The following is a 17,862-nucleotide window of genomic DNA, read 5'->3' on the forward strand; positions in this document are numbered from 1 at the left end:
ATTCTGGTCATGGTCCCAAAGTGACGAACGTAATTATTAGAATCAGTTTCATTTTCCTGTCAGCGCGATGTAAAGCTTCTATAATATGGGGAATCACCAAATGAAAATATGCAAAAAGAAAAAAAGAAAGAAAAAAATTAAGCTTTCCGACGATTTTATTTTCTTGGGGCTGCGACAACCTTTTTTTCAAGAAAGATCACACGGATTCTTGTTGATTAGTCTCGGGATTTTGACTGTCGCGGACCACAGTATGATTCCCGGCTGCCGCCGCCGGCCGCTGTGTCTGCCTCGTCCTATCCGGTTGAATCTCGTTCCTCCTGTTATTAACCGTCTGTATGGCATCCTGGTTGGCCGGCGTGATTCCTGTACCCAAAGTCATGTCCGTGGCCGTTTGGAGTCGACTTCCGCGGAGAAATTTGAGCCGATGAAGGTATGCGGAGCGGGAGGTGCCATCTGACCCCGAAGGCGAGCGGCTTGGCTGCTTGGCCCTGGAAAAGAGTATGTTGATGGCCGGTAGGCACGCGCAGATGAGTCCGATGCTGACTTCTGCCGTACTGTATTTTTGAGGACGAATGGTGATGTTAGTTGACTATGCACGTGAGGCATCCGCGAGGGAGAGGGGGTGTGTGTGTGTGAGAGAGAGAAAGCGAGAGAGATAGAGAATAGAAAAAGAGGACCACAAACCCAAGCAGATTAAACCTCACAAAATCCACCGTCTGATCCTCCGACTCTTGTATCGAAGTAAAAACCACCACCAGCCTCACTATACTCGCAGCCGTGGCCACTCCCCCCAAGCCCAACATGCTCCACACCTTAAGCCTCCTCTGCCACGGCATCCGCAGGCTCACCGACGCCGGGATGGGGATCACCAGCACGGCCGTGTCGGTGATTGCGCTGATGATGGTGTCGGCGACGAACATGGACCGCTGGTTGAGGCAACGCGCGGGCGTGGCGCCGGGTGCCAAGGTTGCGAGTGGGGTCCAGTAGCCGCTAATTGGGTTGCATACGTTCATCTTGAGGAACAGCATCGGGAGGTAGTAGAATGCCATGCCTCCGATCATGACAAAGGTTACGATGCGCGTCTTGCGAAAGGAGCTGAAAACGCGCGCTATGACGAGGAGGAGGGCGACCTTGGTAAAATAGGCGTTGAGACCATAGACAAGAGTGTCGGCGTAGAGGGCCTTTTGACGTCGATGCATGATTTGGGTAAGTTGGTGCTCCTGAGATGGCGAGAAGAAACTAGAACTAGCAGAAACGACAAAATGGTACAGGGAGACCTACCTTCAGAAAGTTCGCGTAGGTCCAGACATCAAGCTCCCACACATGGTAACCACCTCCGAATTTATACACTCGGAACAGATGTAAGCTTGACTTGAAATACAAAAAGGTAGAAGGCAGAAAACTTACTCATAATTGCTGTGACACTGTAGCAGGTCGAAAGCACCTAATGGGTGTTCTTCATCTTAGAATTCATCACATAAGATCCTCAATTGCGAACAAGAAAAACTACACATACCCAAGCCAAGACACAAATATCTACCGTCGCGAATACAAAAATCCAAGTCAGCAAGTCTTGATAGTCAAAGCAGCAAAATATGACAAGGATAACCAACTTACGGTCTTCAATCAAGAATGGTGGCGATATGTAACGCTTGACCAAGACCCGCATGATGACAAAGGGCGTGACGAGCGCTATGCCCGCGACCTGGGTCACAAGATTGATGGTGTAGAGCACATCTTCTGGCTGTGCAAAGTTTGGCGTAACTCCCGGGGGTGGAGGCGCCGCGGCGGTGATGTTGTCACGTCTCTGCATCAATAGTCCAAGGTCTTTTGTGGGAAAGCTACAAGAAGATCGACCAAGGTCGCATCAAAATAACCAAACTCACTTCAGCTTTTGGGCAGCTGTCGGGATTTTCCATTGGCTGCATGCATAATTGGATCGATGGGTTGTCGTGAGTTGAGTACGACGAAGAGGGGACGCGGATTTTTTTACATTCTTCTAGAAAATCTTGGCCGTCCGTTATGTATGCCACCCGAGGTACAAATGCTTGCAGGGAACTGGTGGCGCGGCCGAGACGATCATGCTTCGTGTGACCAGCTTTAGCCAGGGAGCCCAATTTAAACCCTAGCTGGCCCACGATAAGCAAAAGCCTTGTAGATAGTACTTTGGGGATACATATGAAGACGAGATCGTGGGAACTAAAACCACTGTTCCGAGCTAGGTCCAAATCTGGTTGTCGTCTGAAAAAATTAACTTCCAATAAGTCGTGATTGGATTCGACAAAGGGGGAATCTCAGGCCATAATGAAACTTTGTTTTAATTGATCATTTGCTACCCCACCTCAAAAACGCTTCCCCGACTAAGTTATCCGTTGACATAATCCATCAAATGGCAAGGTTATGGTTGTCAGTGGTGAGCCAAGCCTGTCACATCGAGACGTTTGTAGCGAGGACCTGCGTTGACATGGCGATTAAGTTCCATATTCAGATGTCTGTAGTCTTTCCTATAACGGCTAGATTAATGGGTCCGTTTTCTTTCAAGGTGGGAACCACCAGGGGAAAAAGTTCGGCCAATGACTGGATCGTGGTAGCATCTGACCTAAAAAAAGAGCGAGAATACTATTGGAATGAATGCGATATAGAATGTTCATGGGGACGAAAAAAAAATAAAAAATGACAAAAACTCAGGGTCTTTTTTGTTCTCCTTTTTTTGGATCACAAGGCTTTATTTTTTTTTTCTTTGTTTCTTTGTTAAAGCAGAGTTAGCTTTCAACCAAAGGATGAGCAGCGTTACGGCGTTCCGGTTGTAGAAAAAATGTTCACCGCCGAGGGGTTATGAACAATCGGGAGCCATCAAGCTTTCTTTGCTTATCCTTTTGTTTCTCATGGCTGCTGATCTCGGGCAAATCACCAATCACACCCTCGCATTGCCAAGAGGGCTCGGATCGGAGTTCCAGGCCGATACACACAAGGCGATAAGCTTACGATTCGACTTGGCACAGCTGACTGACTCCGCCGTGCTACCTTCAGGGGATGCTATTTGCAGATGCAATGAAGCGAAACCATTGGCGGCGCAACACAGCCATGTATCTAAGCTTAATCGGTACATGGCACATATACAAGATGACAGCTGAACCTGCAAATGCGTCTCCGCATAATCGCCGACCTGATGTTTCTGGCGGCCTCACCGTCTGCAATTGAACCTCCGCTTGCGGTAGGCTGTGTGCATTTGCTCCCGTGCTGGATCAGCTGAAGTGAACAGTGGTGCATCAACTGCCGTCTATGGTATGGACTGTTGACGATGTATCAAATTAGGCATCATTGATTCGGAAATGTATAAATTGAGAGTGAACCTAGCGGCTGGACAATATTCAAAGCCTTCTTAGCATCACCAGAACAACAAACACATCTCGCGATATTCGCAAGGCATCCAAGCGTAGACCAAAGCTTCTTCCATATTCACTCTACAACCACCCCTTTTGTTGTGCACTAGACCTTCTGAAGATGTTCTACACCCAGTCCTCCAGCCTGAGCTCTGTGCTCTGCGCTATGCTCGTCATCTCCAAGCAGGCAGGTTTCACGACCGCCTCGCCCGTCCCAGAAACCCCTCTGTGGGCCAGAGCATCCAAAGGCGCCCCACAAGCCCTGCCCCTGAAGGCCGACGCACGGTATCTAAAGTTCCAGCCATCCATGGACTTTGACACCGACGGCTGCTACAACTGGCCAGCGATCGACAAGAAGGGCACCGTGAGCGCCGGCCTCCCATCCGGAACCACGGTGCCGGCACGCAGCAGCGGCTGCCGCGACCCGTCGGACCTGGACAACAACAACGTCTACGCGCGGCGCCGCTGCAACCGCGGCTGGTGCGCCTACATGTACGCCTACTACTTCCCCAAGGACGTGGGCGCATTCCTCGGCGCCGGCGGCCACCGCCACGACTGGGAGCACGTCATCGTCTGGACAAAATCCGACGTCGGCACCGGGGGCGCGTACAATAACGAGGGCGTCATGTACGTGGGCGCGTCGGAGCACGGCGGCTACGACGTCAAGCCGGTCGCCAAGGTGCGCATGGATGGGACGCACCCCAAGATCGTCTACCACCTCGACGGCATCCGCACGCACGCTTTTCGCTTTGCCGACGAGGACGACGATGAGATCGAAAACGCAAAGGGGGTTTGGTTCCGCGGCGACCTCGTCTCCTGGGATGGGTTTCCCAGCGGCGTGCGCCAGAAGCTCCTCTCAGCTGATTTTGGCAGCGCTCATCTCGCGCTCAAGGATGGCGACTTTACTCAGGACCTCATCGAGACTATGAACATGAGCGCCATGAAGTACGGTCCGAAGAAAGACGAGTTTGACTGTGCTTATGACGAGCAGCCTGCGACTGGTTCAAAGTAGGGTAGCGATGTTAGCAAGTGGGAGTAGAGTTGAGAGAGAAAGATAGAATGGAGTTCTAGAACTTGTTGATCCATATTTCCTTTTCTTTGTAACATAAATAGAATTTAGATACCTATATACCGACTGATATAGATACTTAGAGTGCTTATCAAGACCTTAAAACTTACCATTTCCGGACGATTAATTTCCTGATGCACTGTATGCACATTAGTTGACATAAAAGGTTAAGTGCCAAATCTGCAATGAGCGAAGAAGCCGGGTCTGCAGTATCTGTATACAATGCTGGTTTCCAAGGAATAAAAGACAGTCACCAGCCTTGCCGACCTCAATTTGTACGTCGTCTATGGCTGTTTCGTAAGTTCCGCTGCCTATACCTTTGCGAGTGTTCACTCGACTAATGGTGATGGCCCCATATTTTTAGCATAGCTGCGTTTTCGGGAGCCAAGGGCGAAGTCGTAACAGAAGTCAATAGTTGCTGAACGATCCTGAATTGAAAAGTTCCATGCGGCGACTGTATAGCATTAGGCGGTTGGTATTTCTGTAAAGTTCATGTAATTTGGTTTGTGCCCCTGACTGATTCTGTACAAAGATGCATGCGTCTAGGCTTCTTATTCGTAAGTCGAGAATTCAAGAAATAATTGCAGGGATTTGTGGTTTTTACCTCCTCTACAGGAGCTGGCATATGCTTGCTAAGGCTTACCTTACATGACTACGTTTAGCAGCGTCAACCCCGCCTGGCCTGACCATCTCGGCCCACCTCTTTGGTTACGCTACCAGAGTACTATCTTGGTAGTACGTACTTCGTAATAGATCGTCTGAAGTAAAACTTACCAACAGTACAGATAGCATGTGAGTTCAACCGAGGTAAATGCTTCCGATGCACTTGACATTTTCCAGAAGAAAACATTGGTACTACGTATTTAGATTATGCTTTCAAGATTTTATATGAAATTCTGCGCCATTAAACACCTCCCCCACAACCAACCCCACCCCCACCCCCACGATATCAGGTTTACACTGATGTATGTGTAGGTTCCGACCTGGGGTAGGGTAGTTTGGACATTGCCAATATGCAATCACTCGTACATTATGTTTGAATCAAGATTAGGTGAAAGGTTTACCCGGCCTCCCATTCTTATAAGAAACTTGACCGATAACGAAAGATGCATATTATATCACCAACTACCTAGTCAGTTAAAAATGGAATTTGACGCATGATATAATACATCGATACCAAATTATTATCGGTTATGCCGTAGACCTTGTACTCTACCTTGAGTCTCCAGGATTTAATAAAGAAAAAGAAAAAAGAAAAGAAAAAGGATGTCAATTTGGGCGTTTATGCCCTAGCATTAGAGCGAAAACGAGCTGACTTTTCTTTTTCAAATAGACCCTGTCTTTCACAATTATTGCCAAATACTATACCCTTGTGGACGATTGGATGTCATATTTCTCACCATCCTTCCATCAAAGCTTGAAGCCGCTAATTGAAAACGTTTTCTGAAGTCACTAATAAATTACTAAAAATACCTGCGCTAGCAAATACAGTCAAAATGCGCCCACAGACCGCCTTGTTTCCCTTTGCTCCCGTTGCCACTCAAGCTGTTGGTGTCGATGTCGCTGCCAAACCCTGCATCCTTGATGCTTCTATATGGCGAGAAATTCATTGGCTGGGGATTACGTCTACTACATCATCTCGGTTGATGCTTTCTGCAAGCCCATTCAGGCCGGACTGAAAAGCCCCCACTCTCCGGTTTGTGAGGTTGAGGGAGAAATAAAACACGTTGTCTTGCTACAGGTAGGTATCAATTTAACCATTAAAGTTTGATCTCCTGCCAACAAACACCGACTCCACATGTAGAAAAAGAAAACCATGTTTTGCTGCTCTTTTCTTCCTTGCTTTAGCCAGCAAGGACTTGACTCGCCTAAGTTGCCCATCGAGATCATGATAGAAAGGGGGCAGTTTGAAACCAACAAAAAAGCAGGTAATCGAGGGCGGGTAATCATTGCCCATACTACCGGTCGATGAGGCATTTATCTGTAAGGCGGCATTTGGGAGGACCGCGTGCTATTTTGGATACCACTTTTTGCGATCACAGAGGTCCTGCTTTCATCCAGTGAAGACTTGGCGACCAGTTAGTGAGCGATTAAGTGCGCTTGATCACCACGTTGCCACCCCTGACTCGGTACTAACAGTGTGCTTGAAGCTTTACATGGCCACGTTGCCAGATGTTGGCAACTGGTGACTGGAGGTCCCAGATTGACGGATGAAACGGTGAAATTATGGCTGTGACTTGACGATGTTGGAGTGCCTTTTTCTTCTAGTAGAGAACCCCAATAGCCTGGATTACCGGCCGAACCTTTGCTTAAGCATACCCTGTGCATCCGGCCTCGGGGGAGCGATCTTTACACCCCAAAAACCTAGAATCCCGATTTCTTGGCCCTCTCAACCCCGATAGCGAGATGCTTCATAATTCCTGCCCAAGATTCCCATGACCAAGACGGCCCGGATATCTCTGCTTTATATTTGAAATTTGAGACATACAAAAGTAGTTCAAGTCTAGCATCGAGTCTCCATGTGCCAGCCCAAGAATGCTTTGATATTTCGTACCCCCTTTCAGCTGCAGACCTGATGTCGTAGGTCTATAGAGCGGGTAGCTCCTCGATTATGTGCCAGATCCTTCTGGGGCCAAGGTTATCAGCCTCGCATATCCATTCTTCGCGCAATCTATGTCGTGAGCCGTGTTTCATTATGTCCAGCTTGGCCGAGTAAGCCTTGAATATTGCTGCCTTTCAAGAATGTTTTTATCTTCCGAGCTGCCAAAAAGGCCAGAGCCTACCCGACTGGACGTCTTGGCAATGGGTGATGTTGGCCACACTGCCAATGTTTCTGGTAGCGACGGAACATCAGTCCCCCAGGTGACAGTCTGGGTTCCTGAGGTGGCCATGGCATGTCATTCAGAGGGTGGGCACTCATCCAAAAGCTCTGTCACGCATAGATATGCGAAGAAGTGCTGGGTTCACCGTTGAGACATGTGCGATGGGGTACCCCTGATAACTAGTAGGGTCATTGCTCTGCTCTTGGCTTTAACAAAAGATTCGACCCACGGTCGCGAAAGTTTTACTTTACAAGTTTAGGCATTATATAGATGGTAAACCAGCCAGACTTTCTTCCCCTTGGGTCCATAACGGCAGGTGCTTAAATTTCGATGTGATTGATCGTTAATGCAAATTAGCTAAGCCGACTCATACTTATCTGAGCGTTAAGGGAGTATTTTTCACGCTGCTGGTAGATATAGGTAATATCTTGCTATAAATGGTATTCCGGGTACCGATCTTCTAAAAGCGCTGTCTATTTGCTGTGCCAAGACCGTGCGAGAAGGGATATGGCGGAGATGAAGGGGCCATCTGTGACACCGACGAGAAACAGGCACAGCATGAAGGCCTAGGAGAACTCAATGGCAGTCATGCAGATGGGGCTGGTGGTTGAGAGAATAGCTGGCGTTAGTGCATGTTTGTCAAGTTGTTGGTGTTTCTACTCTGCCAGCCTGGGACCGGAAAAGGGTATGGGATAGTGTCAGAGTACTCCATCAGCAACATACAACTCACCGTTCGCAGAAACTTCCAGTCCGGCTTGCGAACCAAACACTTCTCAACGCCCTGAGCCCGTCATCAGACCTGTCCTTGATAACGGCTTGTCTTGAATGAGACGGTCTCTTCCATTGGCAATATCCTCAACATCGACCCGTTCAGCCTTGGAGATGCCCGGCGATTTGTGTGACAGATCAGCCATGACGAATGAGGTTTCAATATGTAAACGTGGAGGTAATCTTGGTCTTGGAATAGCCAAACCGTCGTTGAAGTGGACAAATGGTTTACTAGGTTCCACAGTCTTGTTTGGTGCAGATGAGGGGGAGAGGTGATGCGCGGAGGAACTCACAGAGAAACGTGGATCCGCAAATCACAAATAGTGTAGCAACTCAATAAATCTCTCGTAGCCTTGAGCGGACCATACTCGCTTTACCTACGGTATGATCCGTGTATTATCTTTGTTCCCCCCTCACACAAAACGACTCATTACCGCATATTTCATTTACTATTCGCCAAGATTAATGTCTCGTTGTTGAGCTCTCCGCAACCGTAAAATGCTACTTCCATTTCTCGTTCGTCATCCCCTAATCCCAGGGCTTGGGGTGGGCAAGTGTTAAATCAGGGGTTACAAGTTCTGGGGATAGTGGCCCCCTCTCATGTTTCGACCCACGCACCCATGGCCTGGCAAGCCTTGGGAGCAGGAGAGTTGGCCAAGAGCGAGTGGCAAAGACCTAGCATCGTCGAACAGTGGCAGCCGAATGGTCGGAACGGACGCCGTTTCCGACTTCATGGGCGCTAGGCACACAAGGTGGGTGCTTTGGTGGAGTTCCTTTCGGATGTCGCCCGCTGGCGGACCGACTGGGCCCTTGGCTGTAGAGGAGTGTCGACGGCAGCTCTGACAGGTTTTCTCTTTCAAACTTACTCAGTAGCTTTCGGGTTCGACGGTGCAAATCCTGAGTTGGTCTTTCGGTTTAAGCAGTGCCTGTTCATCACATGATGCTTAGATCGGACGAGCTGTGCGAGTGAACTTGTGCACTGTGACTACATCATTGAGTCATTCTCCTTTTTTGCAAGTAATTGATCAATGTTGAAGCTTTTATTACTATGGCACCGAGCCATGTTCCTGATTAGTCTGAGAGAGTAAGCATCTCTCTGCTACTTGAATCATTGTCATCACTCTAGCAGGAATAGAGGTAGCTTCCAACTTCCTTCTAGTCTAGTACAGGATTAGACAACGATGCAGCCCAATGCTGACTGCAGCCCGGGCGGATTGCATTAGACAGCAAAGTCTATTCTGCCATACAGCTGATGCATTTAGGCATCCGACATGAAATCCTTCATAAAACTGTGCAGCTCCTTGGCACCATACGATGGCACCCGTTCCAGGTATCGAGACGATCCCGCCTCGGGGCTGGAGGCAACTTGGACGATTCGTCTCGAGAGATGTTCGATTGCAGGTATGTTCTTGGCCATACCTAGATATTGTTTGTATTGTGGACTGGTTATGTCCAAAGCTCGTTCCCAAAGATGTTTCCATTTGCTCAGAGCTTGTAACAGAGTCCCCGATTGCTGTGGTAATAACATGGCGACGTGAGAGTTGAAGATGATTGGTTGCAACGCTGTATCAGATGTTTCGTCAGCAAAGGTTCGTCAGGGGCAAGAGTTGCATGGCATTTCAATTATGTGAGTTGACTTACCGCATATAACAATGTGTAGATCAAAAGGTGATAAATTTTCCAGATCATCATCGAGGCCTATCGAGGCACTGTCCAGCAACCGCGGCATAATGATTTTCAACGAAAGTGAGCTCGTCTTGTACTCCTGTCTAAGCATAATGAACGCTTTCTCCGAGTCTGCATCCCACAGGGCAGGATTACAAGGCAGGGACCCGGATATTTCCAGCATGGAAAATATCGGTGGGTTGTTGCAGCACAGAGTAGCGAGACCGTCGACGGCAAAGGTCCAAGTGACAAGTCGGATTACCTGCTCGCGATGTACAAAAGTCTGCCAGTCATCATCTCCAGGCGGGGAATGGCGGGTTCCCACGAGCTGTAACCGCCTCAAGGCCGCTACTACCGCAGGCAAGCGCTCTGTCACAGCGACGCGATACATGGCAGAGTCGGTCATGGACAAAGTTTCCAGCCCATACATTAGCAGGGCAGCCTGGCAAAGCTGGACTCCCTCGACCTGATGTACCTCAGAGGAAGGAGACATTTCTCTGAGAAAAGTCTTTAGTCTCTGAAAGACGAATGCGTCTGCGAGATGATAGAGTTTCCGGGCTTCGGTTACATTTCCCAAACCCTGTCCGGGACGATATGAATAAGTTGCACCCGTGAGTGCAACGACCATGAGAAGGGGGAGTGAGGCCTCCCCCAGGCAGAATGTCGGCCAGTGTATTAATGGGTATTGATAATGTCGCTTCCGACAAAGGATCATGGCGAAACTTTGCACATTCGAAACGCTAAAAAATTGCCGAAAAGAGACTGGGTTGAGAAGAGGACCTTGGTAGGAAGGGCTAGAGGTTATATGCTCGGTGATCTCCCATTCCAACTGATGAAGTCTCGCGGCAAGTAGATCCCCTTTGAGCCGGCGATTTTGGTCGACAAAGGCGCCCAGAAGATCTTGCTCTTCCGTGCCGTAAAGTCTCTCAAATTCCAGAGGCTCGAGGTGAGTTTGGTTCTCATCGAATGGCAGAAGAAGGATAGGGTTGATGTAATCTAAGCATGTTTCACTCGGTGTTGGTGAAGGTGTAGCCGTTACGCTGGTCGGGCCAAGGAGGGCGCCATCTGGCTCTTCGCCGACAGCGCACTCAGTGATGAAGTCCTGCCTCTCATCGGTAAAATTGAGTAAGAATGACTTGGGGACAGAAGTACGGCTGCTGGACGCCTGAGTAACATGTGACTCGTCATGCGGAGCAGCAGGCTGTCTGTTGGTGGTAGTGGGGCAGCATCGACTGTAAGTACAGGCGAGGTTTCGCGAGATGCAGCGCTCACAAGGGTTTTGGGCATTGCAATGTACCTTGAGACGCGAGCACTGATCGCAGGACCGTGTCTTGCGGCCACGTTTTCCCTCGCGCAAAGTGCGACTTCCCCTCTGCGGACAGGTTTTTGCGTGTCGTCTGGCGCCGTCTGGTCGGGAAAAGACGGCGGAACAGAACGGGCACTTGCGGCTGCTGGTACAGGGGCAGTGATGTGCAGCGTCGTCAACAGGCAGCTGACAAGCTGTACAAAGATCCATGTCTCGGCAGTGCATGGACCTTGCCGAAGATTCTGAGCGGGTTTTGACAAAGCAACCAACGCACTGCAGAACGAACGCAGCCACTGCCCATTGTAGAATAGACTTGAAAGGTTGATGATGAAGGGAAACGGGCCAAGTGGGGCCGTGAGTGTTTTTCCCGACGGTAGAGTTGTGGGACAGTTTCAATAGGTTTCGGCACAGTAGCCGGAATCATAGAAATGAACTGTTTTCGCACGGTGATTTTGTCTAGATGTGTGAAAATCCCGATGCGATCCATAGATGAAGTGGGCTATCTCAGGCATGTGTGAATATCCCGAAGCTATCTCGCAACAATACTCAAACATGTGTGAATTTCCCGATGCTTCAAACCCATAAATCAGCATACAGGACTTGGCCTAGCAGGTGATTTCGTTTTTCTCCTTCTGACCGTGATAAAATGTTGTCAACCCGGGCTTTCCTCGTTTGCTGTTTTCATCCAAAAGTGACATAAGATGAGGGGCGCAAGGGTAGCAAACTGTACGTTTACCTTGCACTTTGCTGATATCAAGGCCTAAAGGCTAACACACTTGAACACATACAGTTCACCTTTTCAACCGGTGCGGCACACCTCTCGCAACAGGTCGGTCCTTATTCAGTCCATATGCGAGGTGTCTGTCTTCCGATACCCCTGGCTTCGATGAACCAAAGGCGAACCGGGCCGGACACAGTCTTCCGTCCCCCGGCAAGGCACTCTCTACCGTGAAGAAGGAAACCAGCGTCGTTGACTATGCATTGTAAGAAGCCCATATATGCTCAATGCCAAGTCCCCTCCGCATACCCACTTGAACTTGCGACGTGCTGACCAACACCCAAAGAACTAACATGGACCGGCTGCTGGCCTGGGCGCGCAATGGATCCATGTGGCCTCTGACATTTGCGCTCGCCTGCTGCGGTATCGAGATGATGCACTTGTCAATGCCACGGTACGACCAAGACCGTCTGGGCATCATCTTTCGCGCCTCACCACGCCAGGCCGACGTCATGATCGTGGCTGGAACCGTCACCAACAAGATGGCGCCCGCAGTCCGGCAGTGCTACGACCAGATGCCAGATCCCAAATGGGTCATTAGTATGGGCACATGTGCCAACGGCGGCGGATATTACCACTACAGCTACAGCGTCGTACGTGGTGTCGACCGTATCCTGCCCGTGGATATTTACGTGCCAGGCTGTCCTCCTACGGCCGAGGCGCTGATGTACGGACTTTTACAGCTGCAGAAGAAGATCAGAAAAACAAAGGTCACACGGATGTGGTATCGGAAATAAGGATAGACGGCGGTGCTATTTTGTTAGTATTCATGGAAGTCTTGCCCAGTTGTAGCGAAAACGGTGCTCAAAGGCTGGTAGCTTCTTGGTAGTGCAGCTTCTCGGAATAACCCGCATCCTGGCTGGGACTAACGGGGGGAGGTTTGTGGTGGTTGTAAACATAGATCAGCCTCCTCAATGAACCTTGGGCTTTGGTAAAGTTGATTAGAGGTCTCAGTCACGCAACCGAGTTTGACAACCCAGCAGGCCGCGAGCAGGGCATTCATCTAAGCCAAGATGGGATCCCTCTCACTCGCTGACATGGTCGAGTTCTCAGAGGAACAACACCTATCCCAGAGCATCTCCTACATGGCCTTCAACGGCCTAATACTGTTCAAGATGACCGTCGAGTTGCTGCTCTGCAACCCGTGCCCTGGGTAGGATCGAGGTAAAGCGCTGGCGTAAAAGTGCATTCGCCTTTGTGGTCGTCATCGCCAAGAGGTTCCTTCCCTTCTGTGGGCTCACTCAGGCAGGTGTTGGAACAGTTGACCACTCTTGCCGCCCAGAGAGACCGGGCGGCCGGGATCGAGTGGGTACGGCTAGAGCGGGAGCTGGAGAGGTCAACGATACTGATACCCGTCTGTGTGCATGATTTGATCCGCAGGCTTAGGAGTCCGTCCATACGCCGGGTATGCATCTATCGGCAGGGCTGTTTGAATATACTGAAATTTGTAGCAGCTCAACACCCCAACCGAGACATCCATTGATCTAGTCTCTAGGCCCAACGCTAGGGAAATGACGCAACATTGTGGATCCGAGAAGTGAAATTTCATCTACCGGGATTTCCAAGATGGGGAAATCTTCCTTGAAATGCGGGGATTTGTTTTCCCCAGCTCGTCGGCGTTGCATTTGGCATTTTTTTGGAGAGGCGGTGATCAAAACAAACGTTCTCCCCAAGATCGCCATTTTCCCCTCTCTTTCACCCACCATCCCCCCCCTTTTTTTTTCAAAAATGCGCAACCTCACAGCAACAGCCCTCCTCTCCTTCTTCGCCACCCCGGCGTCCAGCAACAGCAGCGCTGGCGTTGCCGTCGGCCGGCCAACAGTCCAACTGGGCGGGGGCACCACCATAACCGGCACAATCGACCCCTCGACGCCCTCGGTGCGCCAATTCCTCGGCATCCCGTACGCGCAGCCCCCTCTTGGCTCGCTGCGCTTCTCCGCTCCCCGGGCGCTGACGTCACCGCAAGGCGACGTGGACGCCACCTCCGTGCCGCCCAGCTGCATGCAGTACCTGTCGTCCAACGCCGGGTTCTACACGCGCGAGGTGCTGCAGTTCAACCTGGGCGGGCTCAACGTCACGGGCCCCGTGTCGGAGGACTGCCTGACCCTGAGCGTGTGGACGCCCGAGTCCGCGAAGGCCGGCGCGGACCTCCCCGTCATGATCTACGTGTACGGCGGCGGGTTCCAGACGGGCGGCGTCGACGTGCCGTACCAGCTGCCGCCAAAATGGGTGGAGCGGACGGGGTCGCACGTCGTGGTGGTCATGAACTACCGCCTCAACGTCTTTGGATTCCCATCCGCGGCGGGCCTGAACGCTACCGAGCAGAACCTGGGGCTTTTGGATCAGCGGCTGGCGGTCGAGTGGGCCAGGGACAACATTGCGGCTTTTGGTGGTGATCCGAAGCGCATGGGGCTGTGGGGGCAGAGCGCGGGGTCCATATCGGTCGGGGTGTATGCTTTTGCGTATGCCGAGGATCCGGTTGTGAATTCGTTCATGATGGACTCGGGGACGGAGCTGACTGACTTGTTTGCGGAGCCGCTGCCCTCGAATTTCACCTTTGTGGCCGGCAAGGTCGGCTGTGGTGGACTGCAGGCTGGCGAGGAGGTGGAGTGCATGAGGAAAGTGCCGGCTGAGGATATTGCGACCTTCTTGCAGGACTATGACGACTCTGGATCGCAGCCTGGAACTCGATTCTGGCCTGTCAAGGATGGCAAGTCTGTGTTTGGGGATTACGGCAAGCTGTACCAGGAGGGGAAGATTGCAAAGATTGTATGTGCTTTTTCTCCCCGTTTAAATTGGGTTTGTCGAACACACTAACCAATTAACTTACAGCCAGCCATCATTGGCAGCAATGCCCAAGACGGTAACCCCTTTGCCCCATACGATCCCAACGGCGTCGATCAAGAAGCCGCCGACGCCACCAAGCTCTCCCTGTTCTTTTGTCCTGCATTCAAGTCAAGCGTGTAAGTGGTCCTTTTGGCCGAAATGCTACGAACCCATCACAATCTACAAATCGGAAAAGAAATCACTCAGAAAATATGGGATTTTCATCATCCCGAGTCAAAAACTAACCCAAACCAAATTCACCAAACCCACCAGCAACCGCGTTCAAGCAAAGATCCCAGTCTTTCGCTACGAGTACTTTGGAAACTTCACCAACGTCTCTCCCAAATCCTGGATGGGCGCGTACCACTCCGCCGAGCTGCCCATGCTCTTTGGCACGCACGGCGACTTCCGCGGCGAGTCGACGCAGCTGGAGCGCGACACAAGCGCCGCCATGCAGGACGCGTGGCTGGCGCTGGTCAGGGACGGAGTCGCGGGAGTTGAGGCGCTCGGTTGGCCCGCCTTTGGCGGCGTGGACGGCGGCGATTTCGTGCAGCAGTTTGGGAATGGGGTTGCGAGCAAGACTGGGGATACAAAGGATTGGGAGGCGAGATGTTGAATGGGACAGAATAGGGGATGAAGGCAGGGAATGGTTTTTTTTTTTTTTTTTTTTTTTTTTTTTTTTTTTTTGGGGGGCATGTTACAGTGAAGAGCCACCCACTATTTCACGCATTGTCGGCGTAGTAATGAAGATGAACATGTTCTCCGCTTGTCCCGTCTGTGGGGTGGCATTGTGGCGTTCAAGGTTAAAATTTTCAATGTAGCATACACAATAAACTGCGCCTTGGGACTAGCGGCATCCCTGACGGGATGGCATGAAATCATTAGGGTGTCGTCTGCAACGTAGCATGAGTCAGTGGGCTCTGAATAGTTCCTCATCGCAGTTGTCGCGTTGCAGTAGTCGAGTCGCAAAATTGCACCGGTTAAAATCAAGAATCAAGTATGCAATCTAATTATCTGAACCTTGGGGTGCTCCGGGTATCGACGAATCATTGGGGAAACATGTACACAACTGAATATATCCACGAGAAGGGCGATTTGTGATTGAACGGTTAATCAGGGGGATGTGCAAAAGCTCCCGAACATCTTGCTAATAACGTTTCAACCTTGAACCCTATTTAGATTATGTACGGAGCCCCGAGTCAAGAGCAAATTGCGCAGGACTCGCCGTAATTGCCATGACATCCGAGCCCCTTACGGGATGCAAAGAAGCCGGAGAATATTTAAACAACTCATAGTCGCGATGTTGCCATATGGTCCCCAGCTTGTTTGTGGCAAGCTTATGCTTCTACAGAGCTGTTCCATTCATTCTTTTAATTTTACTCGAACATAAGCCAAAATGTGGATAGCAACATCACCGCTGGCACTTCTGCTGGCCGCGACCGGCTTCTCCGCCGTCAAGGCGGTGGATACCCTGGTTGATCTCGGCTACGCCAAGTTCCAAGGCTCCGTGACCGACCCGGATCTCGGTGTCAGCATGTGGAAGGGCATCCAGTTTGCCGCCCCACCAGTCGGCAAGCTCAGGTTCGCCGCTCCGGCTGACCCGGTTCAGACCGGCGTCGTCAACGCCACCGTCCACGGACCCATCTGCCCGCCCCAGCAGCCGACCGACTGGACCGTCACCGGCACCTACTCTCGATTCACCACCGACGAGGACTGCCTCTACCTGGCCGTCACGGCACCCACCAACGCCACGACGAGCTCCAAGCTTCCTGTTGTCGTCCTCATCCAGGGCGGTGGTTTCGGGTCCAATTCTAGCCCCAACTGGAACGGTAGGGAGATTGCATCTGATGGCCAGGTGATCGTCGTCACCTTCAACTACCGCGTCGGCATGTACGGCTTTTTGCAGGCGCGTGAGCTCAAGGCTGGTGGTGGCACATTCAACGCTGGCATCAAGGACATGATCAAGGCGCTGGAGTGGGTCCAAATCAACATTGCCGCCTTTGGAGGAAACCCCAGCCAGGTCATCATCGACGGCGTCAGCGCCGGTGGTGCCGCGGTGGGTCTGCTCATGGCGGCCAACATCCCCGGTGGCAAGGAGCTGTTCGCCGGTGCTATTTCCGAGTCGGGTCCCTGGGTCACCATGCGCAACATGGAGCAGGGCCAAGACATGTACGACTGCCTCGTCGAGGAGAAGAACTGCACGGGTTCCTCCGACACCCTAGAGTGCCTACGCGCTCTGGACCAGGCCACCATCCGCTCTTCCAAGTGCTGGTTCAACCCGAACATCGACGGCGAGCTCTTCAGCGACAGCCTGGCGGAGATGTTCCGCCAGGGCAAGTACCGCAAGGTGCCTACAATCTGGGGCACCTGCGCGGACGACGGGACCAAGAACGTGGACCAGTCGGTCAACTCGACCGCCGATTGCCGCAAGGCGTTCCTGCAGGACGACTCGACCCTGTCCAACGGCTCGCTCGCCATCCTGCAAAAGTTCTACGTCGACGTGCCGCAGCCCGTCTTCCCCAACGCCGGCCAAAAGTGGCGCCAGCTCTCCAACGCCCACGCCGACTACGGCAACAACTGCCCCATCCGAAACCTGCAGGACTACCTTGCGCGCGACGGCGCCGCCACATGGAACTACAAGTACGACGTGGTCGACCCGGCCGACGCGGCGGCGGGCTACGGCGCGTGGCACACGGTCAACACGTTTGCGTTCTGGGGCCGCAGCCGCGACGACAGCGCGCCTGCGTCGTACGCCACCACCAACAAGCCGGCCATCTCGCTCACCAGGAAGTACTGGGTGTCGTTCCTCCGGCACCTGGACCCGAGCAAGGACAGGGAGGCCGGCGCGGCCGAGTGGACGCCTTACACGGCGGCGGGGCGGGAGAGGATCTTGATCCAGACCAACAACACTCACATGGAGAGGATGAGCGACGCGCAGGCGTTGCGGTGCGATGTGCTGATGCCCATGTCCTTGAACCTGGGCAAGCCGGCCAAGGACGGGACCGTCACCGAGTTGAATGCGACGCTGGCGGCCCAGATTGACAGCATGAGTGACGATACGACGTTGAAGAAGAGGAGTGTTAGGTTTGGAAAGGCATATTAGAGTGTTTGTTACCACCTTGTATATTAGACCGAATGTAAAACAGACGCTAATATGAAGTATTGTGTAAGAATGTTGGCTTTGGCGTTGGCGGAGATGCGGAGATGTACCTCGGTGTTATTTTCTTTCTCTCCCCCCCCCCCCC

General features: G+C 51.7%; 7 protein-coding genes across 7 annotated transcripts; 5 read left to right on the forward strand and 2 right to left on the reverse strand.

Annotated features, from left to right (window-relative positions):
• Positions 1–56: 56 nt before the first annotated feature.
• On the reverse strand, positions 57–1,957 carry PgNI_07810 (uncharacterized protein). Its single transcript, XM_031127816.1, has 6 exons — positions 1,618–1,957; positions 1,517–1,536; positions 1,408–1,444; positions 1,282–1,349; positions 685–1,220; positions 57–554 (listed from the first exon to the last, which is right to left on the reverse strand). The coding sequence occupies exons 1-6, from the start codon at positions 1,811–1,813 to the stop codon at positions 197–199; spliced, it is 1,215 nt and encodes a 404-aa protein (XP_030980584.1). The 5' UTR covers positions 1,814–1,957; the 3' UTR covers positions 57–196.
• A 1,547-nt stretch (positions 1,958–3,504) lies between these two features.
• PgNI_07811 (uncharacterized protein) lies at positions 3,505–4,395 on the forward strand (the record flags this gene model as incomplete). Its single annotated transcript, XM_031127817.1, has 1 exon — positions 3,505–4,395. The coding sequence occupies one exon, from the start codon at positions 3,505–3,507 to the stop codon at positions 4,393–4,395; it is 891 nt and encodes a 296-aa protein (XP_030980695.1).
• A 4,905-nt stretch (positions 4,396–9,300) lies between these two features.
• On the reverse strand, positions 9,301–11,223 carry PgNI_07812 (uncharacterized protein; the record flags this gene model as incomplete). Its single annotated transcript, XM_031127818.1, has 2 exons — positions 9,301–9,605; positions 9,684–11,223. The coding sequence occupies 2 exons, from the start codon at positions 11,221–11,223 to the stop codon at positions 9,301–9,303; spliced, it is 1,845 nt and encodes a 614-aa protein (XP_030981207.1).
• A 491-nt stretch (positions 11,224–11,714) lies between these two features.
• Positions 11,715–12,528, forward strand: PgNI_07813 (uncharacterized protein; the record flags this gene model as incomplete). Its single annotated transcript, XM_031127819.1, has 3 exons — positions 11,715–11,739; positions 11,804–11,996; positions 12,078–12,528. 3 exons carry the CDS (start codon positions 11,715–11,717, stop codon positions 12,526–12,528), a joined length of 669 nt encoding a protein of 222 aa, XP_030980696.1.
• A 276-nt stretch (positions 12,529–12,804) lies between these two features.
• Positions 12,805–13,332, forward strand: PgNI_07814 (uncharacterized protein; the record flags this gene model as incomplete). Its single annotated transcript, XM_031127820.1, has 3 exons — positions 12,805–12,944; positions 13,037–13,196; positions 13,246–13,332. The coding sequence occupies 3 exons, from the start codon at positions 12,805–12,807 to the stop codon at positions 13,330–13,332; spliced, it is 387 nt and encodes a 128-aa protein (XP_030981213.1).
• Positions 13,333–13,519: 187 nt separating this feature from the next.
• PgNI_07815 (uncharacterized protein) lies at positions 13,520–15,233 on the forward strand (the record flags this gene model as incomplete). Its single annotated transcript, XM_031127821.1, has 3 exons — positions 13,520–14,560; positions 14,624–14,754; positions 14,891–15,233. 3 exons carry the CDS (start codon positions 13,520–13,522, stop codon positions 15,231–15,233), a joined length of 1,515 nt encoding a protein of 504 aa, XP_030981212.1.
• Positions 15,234–16,013: 780 nt separating this feature from the next.
• PgNI_07816 (uncharacterized protein) lies at positions 16,014–17,720 on the forward strand (the record flags this gene model as incomplete). Its single annotated transcript, XM_031127822.1, has 1 exon — positions 16,014–17,720. The coding sequence occupies one exon, from the start codon at positions 16,014–16,016 to the stop codon at positions 17,718–17,720; it is 1,707 nt and encodes a 568-aa protein (XP_030981215.1).
• Positions 17,721–17,862: the final 142 nt, after the last annotated feature.

The sequence above is a fragment of the Pyricularia grisea genome, assembly GCF_004355905.1.
Source record: "Pyricularia grisea strain NI907 chromosome Unknown Pyricularia_grisea_NI907_Scaffold_4, whole genome shotgun sequence".
Lineage (NCBI taxonomy): Eukaryota > Fungi > Ascomycota > Sordariomycetes > Magnaporthales > Pyriculariaceae > Pyricularia > Pyricularia grisea.